The 24,509-nt window shown below is 42.1% G+C and overlaps 1 protein-coding gene across 1 annotated transcript in view; it reads left to right on the forward strand.

Moving 5' to 3' along the window:
• The window catches only part of MYO10 (myosin X), a 254,463-nt gene that overhangs the window by 222,469 nt on the left and 7,485 nt on the right, over positions 1-24,509 (forward strand). Inside the window, exons 27-35 of the mRNA XM_073569433.1 lie at positions 5,304-5,547; positions 6,425-6,520; positions 10,732-10,825; positions 13,820-13,875; positions 15,531-15,673; positions 18,060-18,254; positions 18,333-18,490; positions 20,138-20,261; positions 21,912-22,209. Of these exons, the coding sequence (XP_073425534.1) occupies positions 5,304-5,547; positions 6,425-6,520; positions 10,732-10,825; positions 13,820-13,875; positions 15,531-15,673; positions 18,060-18,254; positions 18,333-18,490; positions 20,138-20,261; positions 21,912-22,209 (1,408 nt within the window). The remainder of the gene's footprint in view (positions 1-5,303; positions 5,548-6,424; positions 6,521-10,731; positions 10,826-13,819; positions 13,876-15,530; positions 15,674-18,059; positions 18,255-18,332; positions 18,491-20,137; positions 20,262-21,911; positions 22,210-24,509) is intronic.

Consider the following 24,509-nt stretch of genomic DNA (forward strand, 5'->3'; position numbering starts at 1 on the left):
GTGATCTCAAATGATTCTTTATGGTAAAAAAGAGTATTTTTATTCTCTGACCTTCATGATGCGTCTCTAGACACATTTTCTTGTAAAACCTTATACAATATTCATAAGAATCACATTATATCACATTCATATCAGACAGCATATTTAGACTTAGATAAGCACCATTTGTTAGAATTTCCAAAAAAAAGCTGTTCTGTTTTTTTTCCTGTTTAAAGGGAATATGTCACCAAAAAAGTCCTATTGTTTGCATCTTCAGTTCACATTTTAGACATAGTTTTGTTGATTTTTTTCATTTCCCATGTTTCAAAAAAATTCTGTAATCTTACACTTTTGGTCATGACTCACTGCATCTAATAATAAGCGGTCACTTAATCGGTTTACTATTTAATTAGGATCATAAGGCCCCGTCACACACAGCGATGTTGCCAGCGAGATCGCTGATTTTGTGACGCCACAGCGATCTCGCCAGCGATATCTCTGTGTGTGACATGGATCAGCGACCGGCCCCCCTGCCGGGTATTGCTGATCGTACAGGATCGTCCTGGGCCGTTGTTTGATCGTTGGTCTCCCGCTGGCCAGCACGCATCACTGCATGTGGCAGCGGGAGAGCAACGATCAGCTACGCTGCACGCTGGTTTCCAATGTAAACAGCGGGTATCTAGGAGCCGCGCGGCTCTTAGTTACCTGCTGTTTACCTTGGAAACCAGCATGCATGCTGGTTTCCAGGGTAAACAGTGGGTATCTAAAGTAAACAGCTGGTATCTAAAGAGCCGCGCGGCTCTTAGATACCCGCTGTTTACATTGGAAACCAGCTTGCTCGCTGGTCCTGATCGCTGGTGGGGCTGTCTATGTGACAGCTCACCAGCGATCAGCTATGTCCCAGCGATCCCATCCACGTTGGATCGTTGGTGGGATCGCTGGGACATTGAAGCGTGTAACGGGGCCCATAGACAGGATGACAATGAAGAAGTCCACTATCACAATTGGTGATGATTACTGCTAGCCTCCTCCCCTTCTCTGCGCAGTGACCAATGCACAGATCACAGAGCATGCCTAGAAACCTAAACTCAATGAACATGTCCTGTCTAGTCTTCCTATGGACCATACTGCGGCTCTAAAGTATATCTCTGATAACAGAAGCTCAAATGTATCGGCATATGGTAAAAATATTTCTTTAAGGTGTACTAGGATGATCTGCGCTATAAGGCATATGGACTACATTCCGAGCCTTCAGATTAGCACACATGTCACTTGTCAGACATAAAATTAGCTGGCACAGACACCCGTCACAGAACAAAAAGCCGTAGTAAATAATAGAGGTATTGTAATGTGGATATGGAGTGAAGAGAACAAATACAGTATGCGGCTCTCATTGACGTCAATGTAGTAGTTATCCGTGTCTGCCTTTAGGGTAATCCTTAAGTGCTGGTGGTCAAACTAGTTTTTATTTTGTTGTTGATGGAAGAATTTTAACTTAAATCTGAATAATAAGTATTTTCCATATTTGGAGTCTACACAAAGAGGCCATTATTACTAATTGCCTAGGTTGTATTAGAAGTCTACGCAGGATCCTCATGGAAATTATGGTATATAATTTTTTAAATATTTTTAAAAACTTTTTTTGTACTTTTTACTTGCTTCAATTGTCTCCATGTGATCTTCTGATCGCCTATGGTACACAGAGCAAGGCTTCAGCCCTGCTATGTGTACTTAAAATGATCATCTGCTATGAGTGCCCGCCATAGTTATCCAGCAGTGACAACCACAGGGGTCTCCTGCAGACCCTGGGTTGTCATGCCAATCCATCAGTGACCTGTGGTCATGTGACACGGGCGCCAATGGGCGGGGTTTGTGTCGTGCTTCCACTACGGGTATGTTAAATGCTGATTTCAGAAATTGACAGCGGCATTTAACAAGTTAACAGCCAGGGGTGGATGGCAAATCCACTCGCTGCTGTCAGGGGCACATGACAACTGATAAAATCAGTTTACACCAAGTATCTGGTTTTAGTTAGTAGAAAAAATATAGAGCTCATACATTCCATTTAAAGAGAATATCTTATCACAAAATACCCTACTGTTTAAGTCAGGTTTTGTGTTACATGTGTTTAAAAACAATCCTATCAGGGTATGTAAAGCAAAATGAATAATATTGTAATTTTTCACACAAGCTGCTCAAGCTATTCTAGACTCATACTTCCTGTCTACAAGAGGGGTTTCCAGGAGTTTTCTTATCAGTAGAGGTAGGGTTACAATGACTGGTAACACCTCTATAAACAGCTGATAACACAGGATCCACCAATCAAAATGGGCGATGATGTCACAGCTGACCTGCTCCCCCTCCATTCACAATGATCTTTGCACATGCTCATTAGATGCTTCAATACAATGGATAGGGTTGGAGTCTGTTTATTACGGATAAGTCGCTTAGTTTTAGTACAGTAATATTATATGACTTTTCAATGCTTTTTACGACAGAATACTGTCATAAAACTTTCTTTAATGGGCGCATAGAGCTTTATTATCATCCACTCTGATGTAATGGATAGTAGTACTAACCACTTGTCTGGAGTTCTATTTTATTCTGAGCCAAAAATGTAGATATTATTGAAATATTTGCATTAACATGGTACTATATATACAGTGGGGAAAAAAAGTATTTAGTCAGTCAGCAATAGTGCAAGTTCCACCACTTAAAAAGATGAGAGGCGTCTGTAATTTACATCATAGGTAGACCTCAACTATGGGAGACAAACTGAGAAAAAAAAATCCAGAAAATCACATTGTCTGTTTTTTTTTCATTTTATTTGCTTATTATGGTGGAAAATAAGTATTTGGTCAGAAACAAAATTTCATCTCAATACTTTGTGATATATCCTTTGTTGGCAATGACAGAGGTCAAACGTTTTCTGTAAGTCTTCACAAGGTTGCCACACACTGTTGTTGGTATGTTGGCCCATTCCTCCATGCAGATCTCCTCTAGAGCAGTGATGTTTTTGGCTTTTCGCTTGGTAACACGGACTTTCAACTCCCTCCAAAGGTTTTCTATAGGGTTGAGATCTGGAGACTGGCTAGGCCACTCCAGGACCTTGAAATGCTTCTTACGAAGCCACTCCTTCGTTGCCCTGGCGGTGTGCTTTGGATCATTGTCATGTAGAAAGACCCAGCCACGTTTCATCTTCAATGCCCTTGCTGATGGAAGGAGGTTTGCACTCAAAATCTCACGATACATGGCCCCATTCATTCTTTCATGTACCCGGATCAGTCATCCTGGCCCCTTTGCAGAGAAACAGCCCCAAAGCATGATGTTTCCACCACCATGCTTTACAGTAGGTATGGTGTTTGATGGATGCAACTCAGTATTCTTTTTCCTCCAAACACGACAAGTTGTGTTTCTACCAAACAGTTGCAGTTTGGTTTCATCAGACCATAGGACATTCTCCCAAAACTCCTCTGGATCATCCAAATGCTCTCTAGCAAACTTCAGACGGGCCCGGACATGTACAGGCTTAAGCAGTGGGACACGTCTGGCACTGCAGGATCTGAGTCCATGGTGGCGTAGTGTGTTACTTATGGTAGGCCTTGTTACATTGGTCCCAGCTCTCTGCAGTTCATTCACTAGGTCCCCCCGCGTGGTTCTGGCATTTTTTCTCACCGTTCTTGTGATCATTCTGACCCCACGGGGTGGGATTTTGCGTGGAGAACCAGATCGAGGGAGATTATCAGTGGTCTTGTATGTCTTCCATTTTCTAATTATTGCTCCCACAGTTGATTTCTTCACTCCAAGCTGGTTGGCTATTGCAGATTCAGTCTTCCCAGCCTGGTGCAGGGCTACAATTTTGTTTCTGGTGTCCTTTGACAGCTCTTTGGTCTTCACCATAGTGGGGTTTGGAGTCAGACTGTTTGAGGGTGTGCACAGGTGTCTTTTTATACTGATAACAAGTTTAAACAGGTGCCATTACTACAGGTAATGAGTGGAGGAAAGAGGAGACTCTTAAAGAAGAAGTTACAGGTCTGTGAGAGCCAGAAATCTTGATTGCTTGTTTCTGACCAAATACTTATTTTCCACCATAATATGCAAATAAAATGAAAAAAAAACAGACAATGTGATTTTCTGGATTTTTTTTTCTCAGTTTGTCTCCCATAGTTGAGGTCTACCTATGATGTAAATTACAGACGCCTCTCATCTTTTTAAGTGGTGGAACTTGCACTATTGCTGACTGAATAAATACTTTTTTTCCCCACTGTATATATTAGAGCAGTTTTCCCCACCATTCTTCTCTAGCAGACTCATTGAGTCCCGTTACAGGACCATTGGATTTGCAGATTATCATATTCAATTAGACTTATTGTACCTATAATTACTATTCTACATAAGCAATGTAAGCCTCTTTGTGCCCACCATCTGTCCGCGCACTGAGCAGCTGGGAGGCAGACACGTGTCTACCACGTTAATGGTAAATATCAGTATATGCACATTGCCATTATGGCGCTTTTTCAGCTACTGACCTGATATAAATTAGAAATTATTACATTTTCTGCCACAAAAAGGGCTATGATAGCATTCAGATCGAGCGCCTTTACCATCTCATAGTGGGAGATACTTGGATTTGCAATGGTCATGAAGCTTACATGTAGTATCATTATTAATGGGAGAGGATTATATGTCATTTGTTTGGTTAAATTAATTTATTCCATCAAATTACAAATGGAAATAGAGAAAAAAAAACTAAGACTACTTGAGATTAACAAGGTAGTGTCCTGGTATGAAATTAAAGATAATTACCCTTTAAAAGAGGACCTGCCACCAGGTCAGCCGTGGCTGGATTTTGCTAGTTTTATTTCCACTGCCCCCTGAAAATTCCAGGGTTTTTATTGTGTTTTTTTTTTTTCATTTTTTAAATCCACCGTACGATTCCAGAGATATGGATCTTTTTATTTAGTGCTAATTTTTATGCTCTTTACCAAGGGGACATTGCTCAAGGGTAATAAAGCAGAGCTGCCAAAAGACACGTCCTCAGAGAATCCTATGAGCCACACCCACTTGGCATAGACCAAGCACTAAATAAAAAGGCCCATATGTATGGAACCATATGGCTGATTTAAATATAACAAAAAAAATGAATTCCCAGGGAAGTGGCAGGAATAAAGCTGGGCTACAAACTGTCTACTTTTGACCTGGTGACAGGTCCTCTGGAAATGTAATTGTTTTGAAACAACAACATTTTGATGTGGACATTTAGGCACCAAAATCTTTGGTCACAGAGGAGTTTATAACTGATCCTTCCATTGTCCTTTTCGTAGGCGGGATGATGAATACATGGAAGAAGCGTTGGTGCGTCCTGAAAGATGAGACCTTCCTGTGGTTCCGGTCCAAGCAGGAAGCTTTGAAGCAAGGCTGGCTTTACAAAAAAGGTGGCGGGTCATCCACTCTGTCTAGAAGAAACTGGAAGAAACGTTGGTTCGTTCTCCGACAGTCCAAGCTGATGTACTTTGAAAGTGACAGTGAGGAAAAATTAAAAGGAACTATAGAACTCCGAGAAGCTAAGTGCGTGGCTTCATCTAAGAGTCTCTGCATTATATTAAATCATCTGTCTTCATTCTTACCAAATTATTGCCCGTCTCCAGTCCTGCTCGGGCATCTGACATTATTAGATTTTCAGACTAGTTACTATGAATATTGGCCTGTACAGTATTTGAGAGATCATAAATTAAGAATTATTCTCATTATTACTGACTTACAGAAAACTAAACAACAATTAGATCTTTATCTTAGACACTGGCCTTACATATAACATAGCTGTTGGCGCTATGTAAGGTATCTGCCCCAACCTCACTGTTCTGTATGGAAGTGGAAGAAAAACTAAGAATACAAAGTAAAACCCCTTTAAAGGGAACTTCTCATGTAGAAAATGTTATATAGAGCAGGAGGAGCTGAGCAGATTGGTATATATTTTTATGGGAAAAAGTTTCAGTAGAATTTGCATTTTACTCATTGAAATCCCTGGTGTTTGTATGCACGAGTCCAGTGAGCGGTCTTTCTCAGTGATTGGCAGGCTTTCCTGTATGACCGTACATGTGGAGATAGCTGTCAATCACTGGTAGGACCGCCCACTGGACTCGTATGCATACAAATTCCAGGGATTTTAATGAATAATATACAAGTTATACTAAAGGTTTTCCATCAAAACTATATATTCTTCTTCTCAGCTTCTCCTTCCCTACACTATGCTGTCCACAGATCAGCTGTACAATATGACAGATTCCCTAAGCACCCAGGTGATATTAGGTAATAACCTCTGAAATACCCTCCTCTGGCTATCACCTGGATTACTATCACCAAACTGTCCATGAAAACGTGTGATGTACATGCTAATCTATACGTTAATGAAATTAAAATGATTTCCAAATGTCAATTATTACAGAGAGATCATCGACAACACCGGCAAAGAGAATGGCATTGACATAGTAGTGGAAAATCGAACGTACCATTTAATTGCGGAATCTCCAGAAGATGCCAGGTAGGCCAATCACTTCACACTTCTCACAGTTCCCTGTGTTCTGTACTTGATATGAGAAATAGTCAGTGATAGTACGGCAGAATTATTACTCAAGCTACAGCGCCACCTGCTGTTAATGTATAGACATTGCCAGATTTCGCTCAAAAGTCTAAAACTAATCTAGAGTCTAAATAAAAATATTTCAAATAAACCGAAACACATTTAGTGGAATCAGTTTTGTAAAGGTTTCGATTTCTCAATTCTATAGTGCAAGACGTTTGCATTTAGCCCCTTCTCTTGTAGTCTCTGCATTACTAACTAACATTTCTTCCATTATATATACCCTGAATAAGTGTATGACAAACATAATATATCCTGACATGTTTTTGTGGAGGCATATGACACAGCAGGCCATGGAGGTGGTCAGTTAAGCACAAGCTTGTCTAAAGAATTAAGGTCACATGGATTTTCTTCTGCCCCTTTGTCACCGTGTGAATATGATGAGATATTAAAAAGTAACATACAGATGAATGATTTCATAAGATTTAGCGTAATAAAGGATAGGGGCAAGGAGCTACTTACAGGATAATGCCTCTTGATAGAAGCGGACACAGACAGAAGAGGGCCCCTGTGCAAGAACAGTATATGAGCCCCTTCAAGTCCAATAACTCATAATGCACAATTCCACCTGCTTTGGAGGTGGATGTGGCCCCTTTACCTCTTGGTAGCACCAATGGCATGTCGGACCCTGTTTCTTGACGTATCCACTGTGAATGAAAAAGCTCCAGAAATGCTGGTGGTAGATGTTTTCACACTGGGGCTCCCAGCCGTCTGACGTCTCAGGTGCCAAAACCCCATTGTTATAATATGTCTGTGCTGGATATCAATTATAATTCTGCAGACATCTCACTTCAGATCTATTATAATGAATGATCTTGAATTGTATGCAGCGATTGTTTTCAGTGGTATAGATAAGGTTTCTACGTACACATCTGAGGTCTATGATAAGAAAGATTGGTGTTGGCTTTTAAAGGGGGCTTTACACATAGCAATATTGCTAGCGATATCACTAAAGCGTCACCGATTTTGTGACGCAGCAGCGATATCGCTACATGTGATACTTACCTCCGACCGGCTCCCCCGGTGGCTATCGCTGATCGCGCGAGATCGTCCACGTCCATTTCTCCTCGTCGGCTTCCTGCTGGCGCCGACGAGCAAGCTATGGACGCGGGCGGAAGACGGCGGTCATCGCTTCGTCTGAAAGTTAAGTACGACCGCCGAGCATCGCTACATCGCTGGTGAGATCTGCCTGTTTGGCAGCTCACTAGTGACCATTCAGCGATCCTGACCGGATCATATCGTGGTCGGGATCGCTGGTGCATCGCTAAATGTAAAGGGGCCTTTAGGATCTGTCCAACCAGTTTCAACTGTTTGGGTCATATTGTGTTAATTATTTTCAGTATGTGTCATTACATGGCAATTATGATGAAAAATTGTAGCGCTGACTCCTGGTCTGTTTTATACAGTGAAAGTCACCTAGAATGCTAATTAATTGCGCATAGGAATGATTGCAAACCTAGCCTTTATGTCACAAAATAGATATCTGTCCTTACCTGAAGGGTGACACAATAAAATACAGAAAAAAAGATATCTGTCCTTACCTGAAGGGTGACATAAAATACAAAGAAAACTAAATCTGTGCTTGCAGGAGGGTGAAAGGAAGCCGGTCAGTAGTTTGTTTTGAAAAAGAGCTTTGTTTGAACCAGACAATTGTTAATAAAAGCTACTTGAACTTGCACCAGAGTGCGGAACCACTCATTTTCTACAACATTGCGCTCATCATCAAACACTTACCTTTCTTACCTGAAGGGTGACATAATATAGTAATACTAAAAAAAAGATATCTGTCCTTACCTAAGGGGTAAGTTCACATGACCAAAATCTCAACATGTGATAAAAGTGGACCGGTTATTCTGGAAACACTTTGATCAGAGTGGCATAAGTTTTTATCGTACGTGGAGAGAAAAAAGTTTCTCCACCTTGTCCTCTCTGTAAGTCCGTGAAAATCAATGTCATCCGAGTGTGATTTGATTTTTTTTTTCCCCGTAGACTTAAATTGCCGATTTTGATCCCTTGGATCAAAATCAGAGATATCTCTGATTTTTTCCGCAGGCCACTCGGTTCAAGGAAAAAATTGGACATGTGCACAGATCCATAGAATATCATGGGTACGAGTGCTATCCGTGAAAACTAGGAATACCACTCATCTGAGAAAATCAGTCCTATGTACAAGCTGAAAGGGTGACATAAAGTGCAAATATATATATATATTTGTCGTTAATTCAGGGAATGACACACTTAACTGAAGAGTGACACAATAAAGCTAAGTTCACACGTAGCGGAACTGTCGCGGAAATTACCACGAGAGTTCCGGAATTCCATTCCACGGGAAAATCGCATTTTAAATTCCCGCAATTTTCCCGCTGAAAAACAAGCATTTTTCAAGCGTAATTAGCTTGCAAAATGCTAGCGTTTTCCAAGCGACCTGTAGCATCACTTGGAGAACTGATTGACAGGTTGGTCACACTCGTCAAACATAGTGTTTGACAAGTGTGACCAACTTTTTACTACTGAGGCCGCCTATCCAGCATCAGTAGTAAAAGATAAAATGTAAAAAAATAATGAAAAAAAAAAAAAAATGGTGTTATTCTTACCTTCCGACGTCCCGCGCAGCCTTCCCGCCTCTCTCCACGCTCCCGTTCCCAGTAATCCTTCCCAGTAATCCTTTGCGAAAATGCCTGCGATGACGTATGTTCTCGCGGGATCGTGACGTCTCGCGAATGACCGCGAGACTTCACGATCCCGCGAGAACGGACGTCATCGCGGGCATTTTCGCAAAGGCTTACTGGGAACGGGAGCGTGGAGAGAGGTGGGAAGGCTGCGCGGGACGTCGGAAGGTGAGAATAACAATATTTTTTATTTTAAATTCTATTTTTTACAGGGATATGGTACCCAAAGCCCGGAGGACAGTCTCCTCTCCTCCGGACCGTGGCTACCATCCGCAATTGTTCTGCTTACTTTTCGCATGGTGTGCACAGCCACATGTGGGAAATAAGCGGAACAATGCAATCCTATGGGTGCGGGATCGCAGCGATTCCGCAAAATTAATGAGCATGCTGCGTTTTTTTACCGCGATGCGATGCCGCCGCGGTAAAAACCGCAGCATTAGCACAGCATTGCGGAATCCCATAGGAATGCATGGGATGCTTATTTTTCGCATTTTCGCGGCAAAATCGCGCGGTTAAGACCGCCGCGGAAACGCGAAAAAAATCTAAAAAAAAAATCTGTCCTTAAAGGGAATCTGTCAGTAGGATCAACCCTCCTAAGTCACCTATATGGGCATGTAAATGTAATAGGAACCTGAATAAAGTGATACTTTGATATATACGATCTGATGTCTTGTTCCAGAGAAATCCACACTTTTCCAATATGTAAATGAGCTGTTCGAGATTATGGGCCGGACATAAATCTCCATGAGAATCTGCCTCCGATTAAGTAGAAGAAGGCGTTACCACTGTGAGACATGTAGATCAGGAGAGCAGACTGTCAGTTATTACATGACTCACACTGATAACATCTCCCACTAGCACATTTCCTTTAACTGAAAAGTAACACAAGAAAATACGAAAAATATATTTGTGTTTAACTGAGGGGTTAATATAGTAAAATACAAGAAAAAAAACAACAAGATCTATTTCTAACTTTAAGGGGGATATAATAAAATACAATACTCTCCAGACTAGACTTTATAAAAGAGGACCAGTATTTCCCATATGTGAGTATACTGTATATGACTAGTAGTAAGGACGCCATTCCTTCACGCGAGGTCATTTTATTATAAAGACATTGCACCATATACAATACAGAAACAGACACCAGCGCACAGTCATATTAGTAATGTCGTCTTTATCTGTTTGGTGACTCGTGAGCAACTTTTCCAAAACATTGGAGGATAATGATACCTGTGTTTTCAGTAAACAAGTGCAGCGACTTGTATGAAGCCTCCTGCGCGTATTCTCCAGTGACTTCATCAGCGCTAATACAGCGGAGGCGTGGTAGATCACATACCAGCATGTACATTCTATATTAATGGCCAGAAGCACATAGGTCTGTGCAGGATATGGATGTAGTGTTTGTGGCCTGTATGAAATCTGTCTCTTTTCTTCCTGCAGCCAGTGGTTCAGCGTTATGAGCCAGGTTCAGTCATCCACCGAGCAGGAAATTCGGGAAATGCACGATGAGCAAGCAAATCCACAAAATGCTGTGGTAAGTGGGAATTCATTCATCACTCAGCTGATTGTATTATTCGGAGATTAGCCTAATCCTACTAAGACCTTTTTACTCTTTTTTTTTTTTGTTCCAGAAGGGATATATCTGTCCAGTAATGCAATACTTTTTCTTATAGAAGATTTAGGTTTATGAACAACTCTGCTCCCGTACACCTTATTGTACCTGAAATGCAGATTACAAATATTATCTGAATACATTATAATAGGAATAACATTTTCTCATCACTTTACCTTGATACTGGGTTAATAGGTGCGCTATGGTACTCTAGTAAAAAGGTCTAGGGGAGTAGGTGAGCTGTCCCCTCTACAGGCAGTTAAAGGCACTACTATTAAACTAGCAGAAACTTGGAAGAAGTTGATCCCCTTTTGGGGTCCGCATCTTTACTCTTGATATAAATGAATGAATATAAAGTATGAATACAGAACATACATGTTATACATAGTATTATGTCATTCGTATAAAGAACACACTGTTTTGGTATTATCATGGGCACTCACTCAATATGTCTAGATTTTTATATATTTTTTATACACTTGCAGTGAAAGTATTCTCGGCTCCTGTTTTCCGTAAACGTATGCCAAATGGACCCTTCTTGAATATCAAGTACACATAAGACTTACAACAACCAACCTAGGCAAGAATGAGAATAACTAACAACCTACAGTGGGGGAAATAATTATTTGATCCCTTGCTGATTTTGTACGTTTGCCCACTGACAAACACATGAGCAGTCTATAATTTTAAGGGTAGGTTAATTTTAACATTGAGAGATAGAATATCAAAAATAAAATCCAGAAAATCACATTGTATACATTATATAAATTTAATTGCATTTTGCAGTGAGAAATAAATATTTGATCCCTCTGGCAAACAAGACTTAATACTTGGTGGCAAAACCCTTGTTGGCAAGCACAGCAGTCAGACGTTTTTTGTAGTTGATGATGAGGTTTGCGCACAAGTCAGTAGGAATTTTGGTCCATCCCTTCTTTGCAGATCATCAGTAAATCTTAAAACTTTTGAGGCTGTCACTTGGCAACTCGGAGCTTCAACTCCCTCCATAAGTTTTCTATGGGACTAAGGTCTGGAGACTCGCTAGGTCACTTCATAACCTTAATGTGCTTCTTTTTGAGCCACTCCATTGTTGCCTTGGCTGTATATTTTGAGTCAATGTCTTGCTGGAAGGCCCAGTCACAACCCATTTTTAATGTCCTGGCCGAGGGAAGGAGGTTGTCACTCAGGATTTTACGGTACATGGCTCCAACCATTCTCCCATTGATGCGGTGGAATAGTCCTGTGCCCTTAGCAGAGAAACACCCCCAAAACATAATGTTTCCACCTCCGTGCTTGACAGTGGGGATGGTGTTCTTTGGGTTATAGGCAGTATTTCCCTTCCTTCAAACACAGCAAGTTGAACTAACGCCAAAGACCTCAATTTTTGTCTCACCTGACCACAGCACCTCCTCCCAATCACTCACAGAATCATCCAGGTGTTTATTGGCAACCTTCAGACGGGCCTGCACATGTGCCTTCTTGAGCCGGGGGGACCTTGCGGGCACTGCAGGATTGTAAACCTTTACGGCGTAATGTGTTACCAATGGCTTTCTTGGTGACTGTGGTCCCAGCTATCTTGAGATCATTAACAAGTACCCCCCCCCCCGTGTAGTTATAGGCTGATCTCTCACCTTCCTCATGATCAAGGATACCCCACGAGGTGAGATTTTGCATGATGCCCCAGATAGATGTCGATTGACAGTCATTTTGTATTTCTTCCATTTTCTTACTGTTGCACCAACAGTTGTCTCCTACTCACCCAGCATCTTACTTATGGCTTTGTAGCAGGTAACAAGTTGATTAGGAATGTCTAACTGGTCTGTAGGAGCCAGAACTCTTAATGGTTGGTAGGGGATCAAATACTTATTTCTCACTGCAAAATGCAAATAAATGTATATAATTTATGCAATGTGATTTTCTGGATTTTATTTTTGATATTCTATCTCTCAGTGTTAAAATTAACCTACCCTTAAAACTATAAACTGTTCATGTCTTTGTCAGTGGGCAAACTTACAAAATCAGCAAGGGATCAAATACTTATTTCTCCCACTGTATATACACAGGAGACTGTTCCATGGTATATACATAATCAATAGTCTTTACAACATAATTCACAATAAAATCTGTAACAATCAAAAAACAATGCAATGCACAGTGCTACTGTCCGACCATCAGCATTTTGATTGGTCCATTAATGAATTATATTTGAGTTTCATATGCTTTAACACTTTACGAGTGGTTGGAATCAAACCAGATGTACAATCGGACTTGTTTTTCGGTATTACTTTTTTGTATGTTTTTTTACTGTTTCATATTGTGAATTATGTCGTAGTAAAGATTATTATGTATACACTGTTTCCTCTGCTTATTGATTGGGAGAATTTGCTCAAACATTACGTTCACCTAGCCTAATCCACAGTTGGGGTGCAGGCCTAATTATACACAACTTAACCTTCATCGGTAGCGCTAATAACAGTATTCTTATCAACAGCACTGTGACTAATGGTTGGTAGTGTTGTTTTGTAGCTCTGGGATCATCTACAACATTTGCATGGAGTTTGTATGTCCTCCACATATTTGCGAGGGTTTACAAACTCCAAGGACATGATGATCACAAATTTAGATTGTGAGTCACACTGGGGGTAGTGAGTCAAGACTTTGTAACATTGGCTTGATAGATAAACAGTGTCGGTCTGGGATCCAACAGAGGATAACGTTCTGAAGGCCCATTTACCTAGAGTAAATTTGTACAGGTCGTTAATTGCATCATCTTTATTGCCATCGTTGCACACACAGAACATATCACGGATAGGATCTAATGGGGTGATTTGCACAATAACTCATAAGAAGTACACCTTGTGGAATTAGATTGAAAATTCCTTTTATAATTGCTAAATTAGATATTTTGTCTCTATACAGGGAACTTTAGATGTTGGATTGATCGATTCTGTCTGTGCTTCTGACAACCCTGATAGGTAAGTTGTCACTACCACAGATATTAACCAAGGGAAGTGTCACAGGGTTACTGCGACAGTGTGGAGCCAGAAAACCGCAGCGTCTTGATTTCTCCTACTCCGGTGCTCAGAAGAAGCACTTCTCCTTCATTTTAAATGTTTATTTCTTCTGGCAGAACAGGAATTTATCGGCCATATTGGAAATCCCTGTGCTCGGGTAGCCACTCCTTTCCCCTTTATAATCTGGGCTCTGCTACTAATCCTTGTCAGAGCTAGCTTTATTGCTACATGGCTAACGGAGGGAGAGTTCTTATGAGAAGGAGAGTTGAAGGAGTTATTAGTGACCGTTGCTTGGATTGTATGCGTGGTAATACGCTATCCTTCTCTATTGTGGTTTATTCCCCTACCTCCACACCCCAGTGCATTCGTTTGTTATATGTCAGTGAATATTTTGAATGTCTGGAGTGTTCTGTTAACCCTTGTTTGTGTTGCCTTGTTTGTAGGGTTAGTGTACTATGGTGCACAGTAGCGCCCGCTCTTCCCTGGGTGGGGGAAGAAAACAGACGGAGGGCTCACTCAGGAGATAAGGCAAGGCTGGAGGCCTCGGCATCTTCACATTCAGAAGTATCCCGGGGAGTACAGTGAGCTAGGGCACCCCCTAGTGTTAGGGACAGGGAAGGAGCCCATGGTCCCGGTCACCTGACAGCTGTGTCATGACAGGAATTCTGCAAATGTCATGACTATGTGAAATATGTAATGCATTCATATTACCAAGACTTCACAAACGTACTGGTACATAAAGGCAACCCAAAGTACAGATCAGCTCACACACAAGGAAAAAGCCCTGTAATATTAACATAGTAGAGTCCTAGAAGATAAGTGCTAAAGGGGGACTTTGGCTGTTGATTTGATTGAAGGGGAGACATTTCTCACCAAAGGATAGGGAGGATCCCATCAACCACAAGATTGGGGGTTGCAGTCGCCAGCACTTAATTACTATGTGGACATGGGTAGAGCATATGACTGCTATGGGCCTGCCGGATACAACTGAATAAAGCAGTCTGGTATCTCCATCAGTTCAAAAGATATGAGTGGAGCTGTACTACTTATGGCTGCCCATGTGGTGAGGAAAAACTGGATCAGGAGACCCATTTTAGTGAAAGTGGAAGTCCCAGCAAAGGTGATAGGTTATGAGTGTCATATATGGGAAAACCCCTTTAAAGGGCTATTCTGAAGTTTGGAGTTTATAGGAGAGCTGAAGAACAGCTGAGCGCAGTGGTGGTCCCATTAAGAATGAAGCAGCAGTGCGCAAAATAATCCACTGCTCCGTTCACACAGGGCTTTTCAGAAACCCAATTCTCAGGACCAATGTGGGTCCCAACACTTGGACCACCAGCGATTGGGAAGTTATCCCCTACCCAATCGACAGAGGATAACTTCCAAAGTGATACTATCCCTATGAAGGTTGTGCTCACAGGACATTGAATGATAAATCTACGAATTGTTTCCATAACGACTGGCAGCTTTACAGTAAATATAATGAAATGAGTATTCTTCCACATATTTCATGTGTACTTGGTCACTGAGGGTACATAATGGACGATCAGCTGTTGTGCAAACATCGTCCATGTTTATTTTATAGCTATTAACGTTTTCCCACCTTTTTCCATCTTCAGACCAAACTCATTTGTAATCATCACTGCAAATCGTGTTCTTCACTGTAACTCGGACACACCCGAAGAAATGCATCACTGGATAACATTGCTGCAGAGGTCCAAGGGCGACACTCGAGTGGAAGGGCAGGAATTTATTGTCCGAGGTGAGAAGCACGTTCAGAAAAGTATATTGTATATTAACTAAGTTTTGCAGTCAAATGAACAGATTATTTCCAAAAAGTAGAATATGGCCATGAATGCAAGTTGGATTTTTTTTTTTCCAAAATATTTTTCAAATGATATTCTATGGAAGTGCACATCTATCTCCATAATAGGAGCAGCAAAACAGAATTAAATATGAAGGAATCTGTGACGGACCCTTTGATGTTGATCTCAGCCTAAGTAAAATATTGGCGGATACTTCTAATATCGTTATAATGTATTCATTTTATTAGCATCACCTTCCATAAAAGATCTGTGTTTTGCTGACTGATGTACTAGTCGCTATTTGTAAGGACATTTTAAAGGGTAATCAGATTCCACCGCCAGTCATAAAGCGCTCATTGTATAATGGAAGCTGCACTTCTTAATTTACATCTATGGAATAGACATGTCCTGGTCTTGTGATGGACACTGTGCCTAGCTTCTTACTTACATAGTTTGTATGTAAATCACACGGGGCGGCACGGTAGCTCAGTGGTTGGCGCTGCAGCCTTGCAGCGCTGTGGTCCTGGATTCAAATCCCACCAAGGACTACATCTGGAAGGAGTTTGTATGTTCTCCCCGTGTTTGTATGGGTTTCCTCCCACATTCTAAAGACATACTGACAGGGAATTTAGATTGTGCGCCCCATCAGGGACAGTGATGATAATGTGTGCAAAGGGATCCGATTACATGAGGTGAGAAAGTATACTGGCAAATTGTATCATGCTTCATTATTCAATAAATGACCTATATTTTATGAAACTCTTTTTATTTCCTTCCAGTACAATGAGCCTTTTTACTGAGAACTATCTGTTGTAACGGTAGTAATTCCTATAAAATAAATATATTCTATGTGTCAAGGCGTTGGAGTTGGTGTCCATTTTGGTGAAGTCAGAGTCAGTATAAAATTGACTGACTCCAACTCCTAAAATATATAGATTGTCACTAGAAAACTAATAAACCTGCTTCTAGTTAGTCAAGCCACACCCGCTCCAATGATTGGCAGCTTTCTGCCTATGTAGTTTACACAGAAAGCTGCCAATCAGTGGTGTGGGCGGGATTATACAGAGCTCAGCATTCAGAGAACTGCGAGATCTGCAGCAGATAATACTGCAGATAACAGGTCAGTAAGCTGTATCAGAATCACTTCCCCTTCACCAGGGATGCACAACCTGTGGCCCAAGGGTCACGTGGGGCTCAGAGTCCCATTCTGTGTGGCCCCTAACCACACGGACAGCCAGGATTACTATATGTCAGCAGCCACACACAGAAGAGTAGAGGCAGGGACTGGTGGCTACTAGTGGTGCCTGTGTTGGCATCTGTGGATGCCTCGTACATCAGGACAATGGGGTCTCACTCCAGAAAGTATAGTGTGAATTACACAGGTGGCCTTCTGTGTCTGGGGCTCGCTCTACTGGGAAATGGTCAAAATAATGTGAAAACACAGTTGTGTGTGCACTTAAGGAGCTTTTCCAATTTAGTCAGAAACTTATTCAAAAGTATTTGACTGTTTTTTATGTGTATTTAATATTCTGAATATTTTTCTAAAGCTGTGTGTCTACAATGAGTTTTTCACTCTGCGTATTTTCGATGCATTGAAAATGGATGGGATTTATAGGAATCTCCTGCCCACTGTGCATGTCTTTACTCAGTGTAAAGTGACCTGGTGTGCATGTTTCATATGTCAGTTTCACTTGTAAGTACACTGAGTGTTATGTGTAGATTTTACCCATACAATTGCATTAGATGCAGAAATCTGCAGGTAAAAACCTCAATTGCGTCTTTAGTGCATTTTCGCATTGGAAACGCTTAAAAAATGCATGTAATCAGCACATGACTGTATCAATAAAGTTTTGTCAAAGTCAAATACCAGGAAGTATCAAGCACCAAATACCAGAAAGTTCCCACTGCCTTCCTTTCTACTCCCTCCCACTGCGGGCTAGATCTGAACATTAACACAATCTTTACCCTAATGTCACTATCTAACAACTGTCAACTTCCTTATCCTGCCTATGTTATGTTCTAGGCCCTATACTATGTCTTACCCTATGCTGAACATGGCCAACTTTATGCATTACTTTTACATTACTTATACGCATTGCATAGGCAAACATATCACATGACACATTATGTGCCAAAAAACACATGACACTATTCACATTATAAGAGTGCAACAGGCCAGTCCTACAAGTAGAATTTGCACCTGTCAGACACTTATGGTATATACCTTTGATATTGTTATTAGTGTGCATCAGCTGGTATTGAGAAAGGCTGTAGGTCATGTATGTTCTAATTGATTTTTTTTCGCACAGCACTATTAATATTGTATTTCACATCATATTATAGGTTGGCTCCACAAGGAAATGAAAAGCAGCCCTAAGACGTCGTCCTTGAAGCTAAAAAAGCGTTGGTTTGTCCTTACCCACAATTCACTTGACTATTACAAGAACTCGGAGAAAAATGCCATGAAACTGGGCACGTTGGTCCTTAACAGCCTATGTTCTGTGGTCCAGCCAGAGGAGAAAATCTTTAAGGAAACTGGTGAATAGCCCTTTGTGTATGTAATGTATAAAACGTCAGTATATGATGTATGATGTGTAACACCAGTGTGTTCCCCAGGATACTGGAACGTGATGGTGTATGGCCGCAAGCACTGTTATCGCCTTTACACAAAGCTGCTGAATGAGGCCACAAGATGGGCCAGCGCCATTCAGAATGTCATTGACACTAAGGCGCCTATAGACACCCCGACACAGCAGCTAATACAGGACATCAAGGTAAGCATCTAATAAAGTGCTGCCCTGCCAAAGGTAGCATAATAACCACAAGAAAAGAGGCGGATAATACCAATATACACTGCGTGCAGAATTATTAGGCAAGTTGTATATGAGCGGATTCTTTTTATTATTGACAAACAACTATGTTCTCAATCAACCCAAAAGACTCATAAATATCAAAGCTTAATATTTTTGGAAGTAGGCGTGGGTTTTTTTTTAGATTTGGCTATCTTTGGAGGATATCTGTTTGTGCAGGTAACTATTACAGTGCAGAATTATTAGGCAACGTAAGAAAAACCAAATATATACCCATCTCACTTGTTTATTTTCACCAGGTAAACCAATATAACAGCACAAAATTTAGAAATAAACATTTCTGACATTCAAAGACAAAACAAAAAAAATCAGTGACCAATATAGCCACCTTTCTTTATGATCACACTCAAAAGCCTTCCATCCATAGATTCTGTCAGTTGCTTGATCTGTTTACGATCAACATTGCGTGCGGTAGCCACCACAGCCTCCCTGACACTGTTCCGAGAGGTGTACTGTTTTCCCTCCCTGTAGATCTCACATTTTATGAGGGTACAGATCAGGTGAACAAGGGGGCCATGTCATTGTTTTTTCTTCTTTTAGACCTTTACTGGGCAGCCACGCTGTGGAGTATTTGGATGCATGTGATGTAGCATTGTACTGCATGAAAATCATGTTTTTCTTGAACAATACCGACTTCTTCCTGTACCACTGCTTGAAGAAGGTGTCTTTCAGAAACTGCCAGTATGTCTGGGAGTTGAGCTTCACTCCATCTTCACCCCGAAAAGGTCCCACAAGTTCATCTTTGATGATACCAGCCCATACCAGTACCCCACCTCCACCTTGCTGGCGTCTGAGTCGGAGTGGAGCTCTCTGCCCTTTACTGATCCAGCCTCGGGCCCATTCATCTGGCCCATCAAGAGTCATTCTCATTTCATCAGTCCATAAAACCTTAGAAAAATCAGTCTTAAGATATTTCTTGGCCCAGTCTTGACGTTTTATCTTATGTTTCTTGTTCAAAGGTGGTCCCTGAGTATGGCACACCTTGTGCTTTTTGATACTCCAGTAACGTTGCAGCTCTGAAATATGGCAAAAGTGGTGGCAAATGGCAGCTTGACGCTTGATTTTCCTCAATTCTTGGGGAGTTATTTTGCGTCTTTTTTTATCAACACGCTTCTTGCGACCCTGTTGGATATTTGCCATGAAACGCTTAGATTGTTCGGTGATCACACTTCAAAAGTGTGGCAATTTCAAGACTGCTGCATCCCTCTGCAAGACATCTCACAATTTTTGACTTTTCAGGGGCCGTCAAATCTCTCTTCTGACCCATTTTGCCAAAGGAAAGGAATTTGCCTAATAATTAAGCACACCTTATATAGGGTGTTGATGTCATTAGACCACACCCCTCCTCATTACAGATATGCAAATCAACTGATTTACATAATTGGCAGTTGGCTTTCAAGCCTATACAGCTTGGAGTAGGACAACATATATAAAAAGGATGATGTGATCAAAATACTCATTTGCCTAATAATTCTGCACACAGTGTATATGATGTTGTGACTGGTCCTGATCTCTGTTCCATGGGAAATGTCTTGCTTTTTCTTTTTATAGGAAAATTGCCTGAATAATGAAGTTGTAGAGCAGATATACAAAAGAAATCCAATTCTACGCTACACTCATCACCCTCTGCATTCTCCATTGCTGCCACTTCCTTATGGAGACATCAACTTAAACCGTACGTCCTTTATTGTCTGTAAATATGTGATAGCGTGTAGCTAATTGCCACTGAATGTGGTCTGCAATGAGTATGTTATATACAGCCATGGCTGAGCCGTGTGATACATAGTCTTGTGGGATAGGATTCTGTATACCTGTCATTTCATTAAAGGGAGATTCCCCTCTTAACAAGTTATCATCTATTCAAGGAATAATTTGCTGGTCACTGAGGATCCCACTGTAGGGACCACCACCAAATCCAAGAGCTCGGCTCTGAAGTGCGCTGTTTCAATGGAGGGATGGCTGCAAACAGTGCTTGGCTATATCTGGCAGTTCACTCCCGTAGGCAGTGCCGAAGCAATTGGATGCATGTGCCGACATTGCTCCTTATAAACTGTACGCTTCACAGTCCCAATCTTAAGACTGGTGGGGGTCTCAGTCGTGAGACCCCAGCAATCAACCAATTTACTAAAGGTACTGTCACACTTAGCGATGCACTAGCGATCCCGACCAGCGATATGACGCGGTCAGGATCGCTGGTGCATCGTTAAGTGGTCACTAGTGAGCTGCCACACAGGCAGATCTCTCCAGCGACATCTCAGGGGTTGGCGGTCGCTACTTACCTGTCAGACGAGGCGATCCTGACGTCCTCCCGCCCGCGTCCACGCGTCGCTCGTCAGCGCCACAGTAAGCTGACGACGAGAAATGGTCCTGGACGTTCTCGCGCGATCAGCGATAACCAGCGGGGGAGCGGTTGGAGGTAAGTATCAGACATAGCAATATCGCTAGCAATATCGCTATAACATCACAAAAACCAGTGACGGTATGGCGATATTGCTAGCGATATCGCTTTGTGTGACAGGCCCTTAAGATGGGAATGCAATTTTCATTAGATTTCTATTCATTGTGGGCTTAGCAGGTCAGTGGGGGGGCCTACTCATTGACTGACAGCTACTTGTGTGCACACTCATACACAGAGGACATTCAGTCTTCGAGTGAGACCACCCTCCAGATTCAGAAGCCCAGAATAAATATAGTGTTAAATGGATACATTTTTCCGCAAAATTGTACTTATTCAGCAACGCCTTCTCAATACCATGCCTGAAAACGAAGCAGAATGTTCCAACATGACAGGAGATATTCTAGTACTGATGGCACCATTATGATCCGCTGATTCCACGGGCTTCGATGTCCCTTTCGTTGTGTATGAAGCACAGCACCATACATTCTTTAAGCTCTGTGAATGGTATTTCAGATCAGTCCCTTTTATGTGAATAGGACTGGACTGCAGAGAGTTGCACTAATTGACAGATCTGCGGGTGTGCTGGTAAATGGACCCCACTAATTTGATATTAATGGTACAGTATATCAACAGGGTTGGCCATCAATATTACATTCTCAATAAGCTTGACTTGGCTCCAGTTCTGTGCTATATCTTGTTAAATTGTGATCCATTCCTTCCCTCTTATACTGACATGTAGTGCAGTCATACAGCCAAAGACCCGCTCTATTCTGGAGTACAGTACACTCTCTTCAGTAGTTATCACTGTCAGCAGAGCAATTTGCTTTTATAGGAAATGGGCACTTAATTAACTTTATGATTGCATTATCATCCCAATATTATCAGATGTGCTCAGGAATTAATTTCCCATGTCGATTCTTGTTACAGTGTTAAAAGACAAAGGCTATACAACGCTCCAGGATGAAGCCATCAAGATATTCAATTCCTTGCAGCAGCTTGAGTCTCTCCCTGATCCTGTGCCAATAATCCAGGGTATTCTTCAGACTGGTCATGACTTGCGACCTTTGAGAGATGAACTTTACTGTCAACTTATTAAGCAGACAAACAAAGCTCTTCATCCTGGCAGCATCGGGAACCTGTATCATTGGCAAATTCTCACGTGTCTCAGCTGTACCTTTCCACCTAGTCGCAGTATTCTGAAGTATCTCAAGTTTCATCTGAAGAGGTGAGATATAAGTTTAGATGGTATATCACTATTTAAATGACAAATATAACTGGAACCAGTCACCAAAAAAAGCACTATTTACCTGCCGATATAGGGGTACTCTGCAAGTAAATAACATTTTAATCATGTTCAGCTGTTCAACTGGTATAGCAGCTACAGGGAGAAAATTAAATTTTATTCTCCCTGCAGCTGCTCGCTTCCAGGCATTGGGGCAATGAATGGTGGGGTTACAGTCACCGATCACTACACAGTGCGATAATCATTACCCAGCATGTTGATTGACAGCCTGCTCTGTAGTGTATGTGTGCAGCATGTGTGTAAGGCCGGGGTCAGATTTGCAAGAAACTCGCACTGCCGCCGGCACTTTGAAGCAGAGCATGAGGCTGCACAGAAATACATGCAGCCGCACGCTTCGCTCTCGAGTGCCGGTGGCAGTGCTGGGTATTGACGTGCGAGACTCGTCCAAGTTTCTCGCAAGTCTGACCCCTGCCTCCAAAGCAGGATGTCACACAAGGTGTAGAAGGAGTAACTACAGCACGCAGAGACTGATACAGCCACTGCTCCCCTGATGACTGGAAATGGACAGCTGCAGAGAGAATAAAACGTAATTTTCTCCCTGCAGCCCCTGATCCAGTTACACTATTAAACATTATTAATATGATATTATCCTGAAGATTAACATGCTATTTGCAAGTAAATAGTGTTTTTGCAGGTAACCTTTAATTTAATCCTTATACATCAAGACTGAACTGCATTATAGAGTATTATACATAATGCTAGGTTTCCAACTATGTAGCTTTAAAACGTTCAGACAATTAGGCAGTGTGCACACGCTGCGGATTAGGTGCGGATTCATCCGCGCGGATTTTGTAAAATCCGCAGGTGAAACCGCAGGTCAAAATACCTGCGGTTTTACCTCCGGATTGCTCTGCGGTTTTGCCCTGCGGTTTTTCATCTCCTCAATGGAGGAGATGGCAAACCGCAGGAGAATCCGCAGAAAGAATTGACATGTCAATTCTTTCTGCGGATTGAAAACCGCAGATAATCCGCGCGGAAAATTCCGCACCTTCTACATTGCGGTTTTTGATTCCCATAGGGAATCATGGTACTGTACACCGCAGTGGCCAAAACCGCTGCGGAACCGCAGCAAAATCCGCAGCGTGTGCACACAGCCTTACTGTATGTGAGTCAGCCACTCTTGCTCTGGTGCACATTACACCCTATCTTTTCAGCTAGAGATCTGGCTTAAAGGAGTACTCCCATTAAGATTTACTTCTATTAAATTTATGTATATGTGCATGTACTCTAGTTTGTGTGTATTAATTTACTCAATTACCGCCACCTTCCCTAGGATCCAGGGCCGTTCTGCTCCTCTTCTCAGTGACATCGTCACTCTTCAGACTTTATGGGTCATACTATGCTCTGCTTGACCTTGAAGTTAGTTTTACAATATAAGCCTATGGGGCATCAGAATGAAGCACTGTAAGAGACTTCCAGCTCATGCATAGAGCATTAGATTCTGATGTGCGGTGATGTCACTGAGAAGTGGAGCAGAATGGCGCTGGACACTGGAGAAGACGACGATAAGTGAGTATTTTAGCACACTAGACCAGTGATGGCGAACCTTTCTGAGACCCGAGTGCCCAAACTGCAACCTAAAACCCAATTATTTATGACGAAGTGCCAAATGCCCTGTCATGATCGCCTTCATGTAGAAATATGCCCCATCATGATCCCCTTCATGTAGAAACGCTCCATCATGATCCCCTTCATGCAGAAATATGCCCCATCATGATCCCCTTCATGTAGAAATGCCCCATCATGATCCCCTTCATGTAGAAATATGCCTCATCATGATCCCCTTCATGTAGAAATTGCCCATTCCACCACCTCCAACATTTCCTCCTCCTCATCACCCCATCATTGCCCTCTCCCCCACCACTATCGTTGCCCTCTCCCCATCATTGGCCCTCTCCCCATCACTCCCATCATTGGCCCTCTCCCCATCACCGCCATCATTGGCCCTCTCCCCATCACTCCCATCATTGGCCCTCTCCACATCACTGGCCCTCTACCCATCACTGGCCCTCTCCCAATCAATCCCTTCATTGGCCCTCTCCCCGTCATTGACACCCACACACCACAGCGCCCACACACACACCACAGTGGCCACACTCACCTCTTCGCGCACCGACAGCTTCCTTCCTCTCACTTCCTCTCACACATTGAGCGGCGTGGCCACTCTATGTGTGAGGCAGGAAGCTGCAGTCCGGAACAAGGATGAGGCGAGGCCGCGTGCC

This window comes from Dendrobates tinctorius, unplaced genomic scaffold, assembly GCF_039654945.1.
Source record: "Dendrobates tinctorius isolate UK_male_01 unplaced genomic scaffold, ASM3965494v1 ptg000025l, whole genome shotgun sequence".
NCBI classification, from domain to species: Eukaryota; Metazoa; Chordata; class Amphibia; order Anura; family Dendrobatidae; genus Dendrobates; species Dendrobates tinctorius.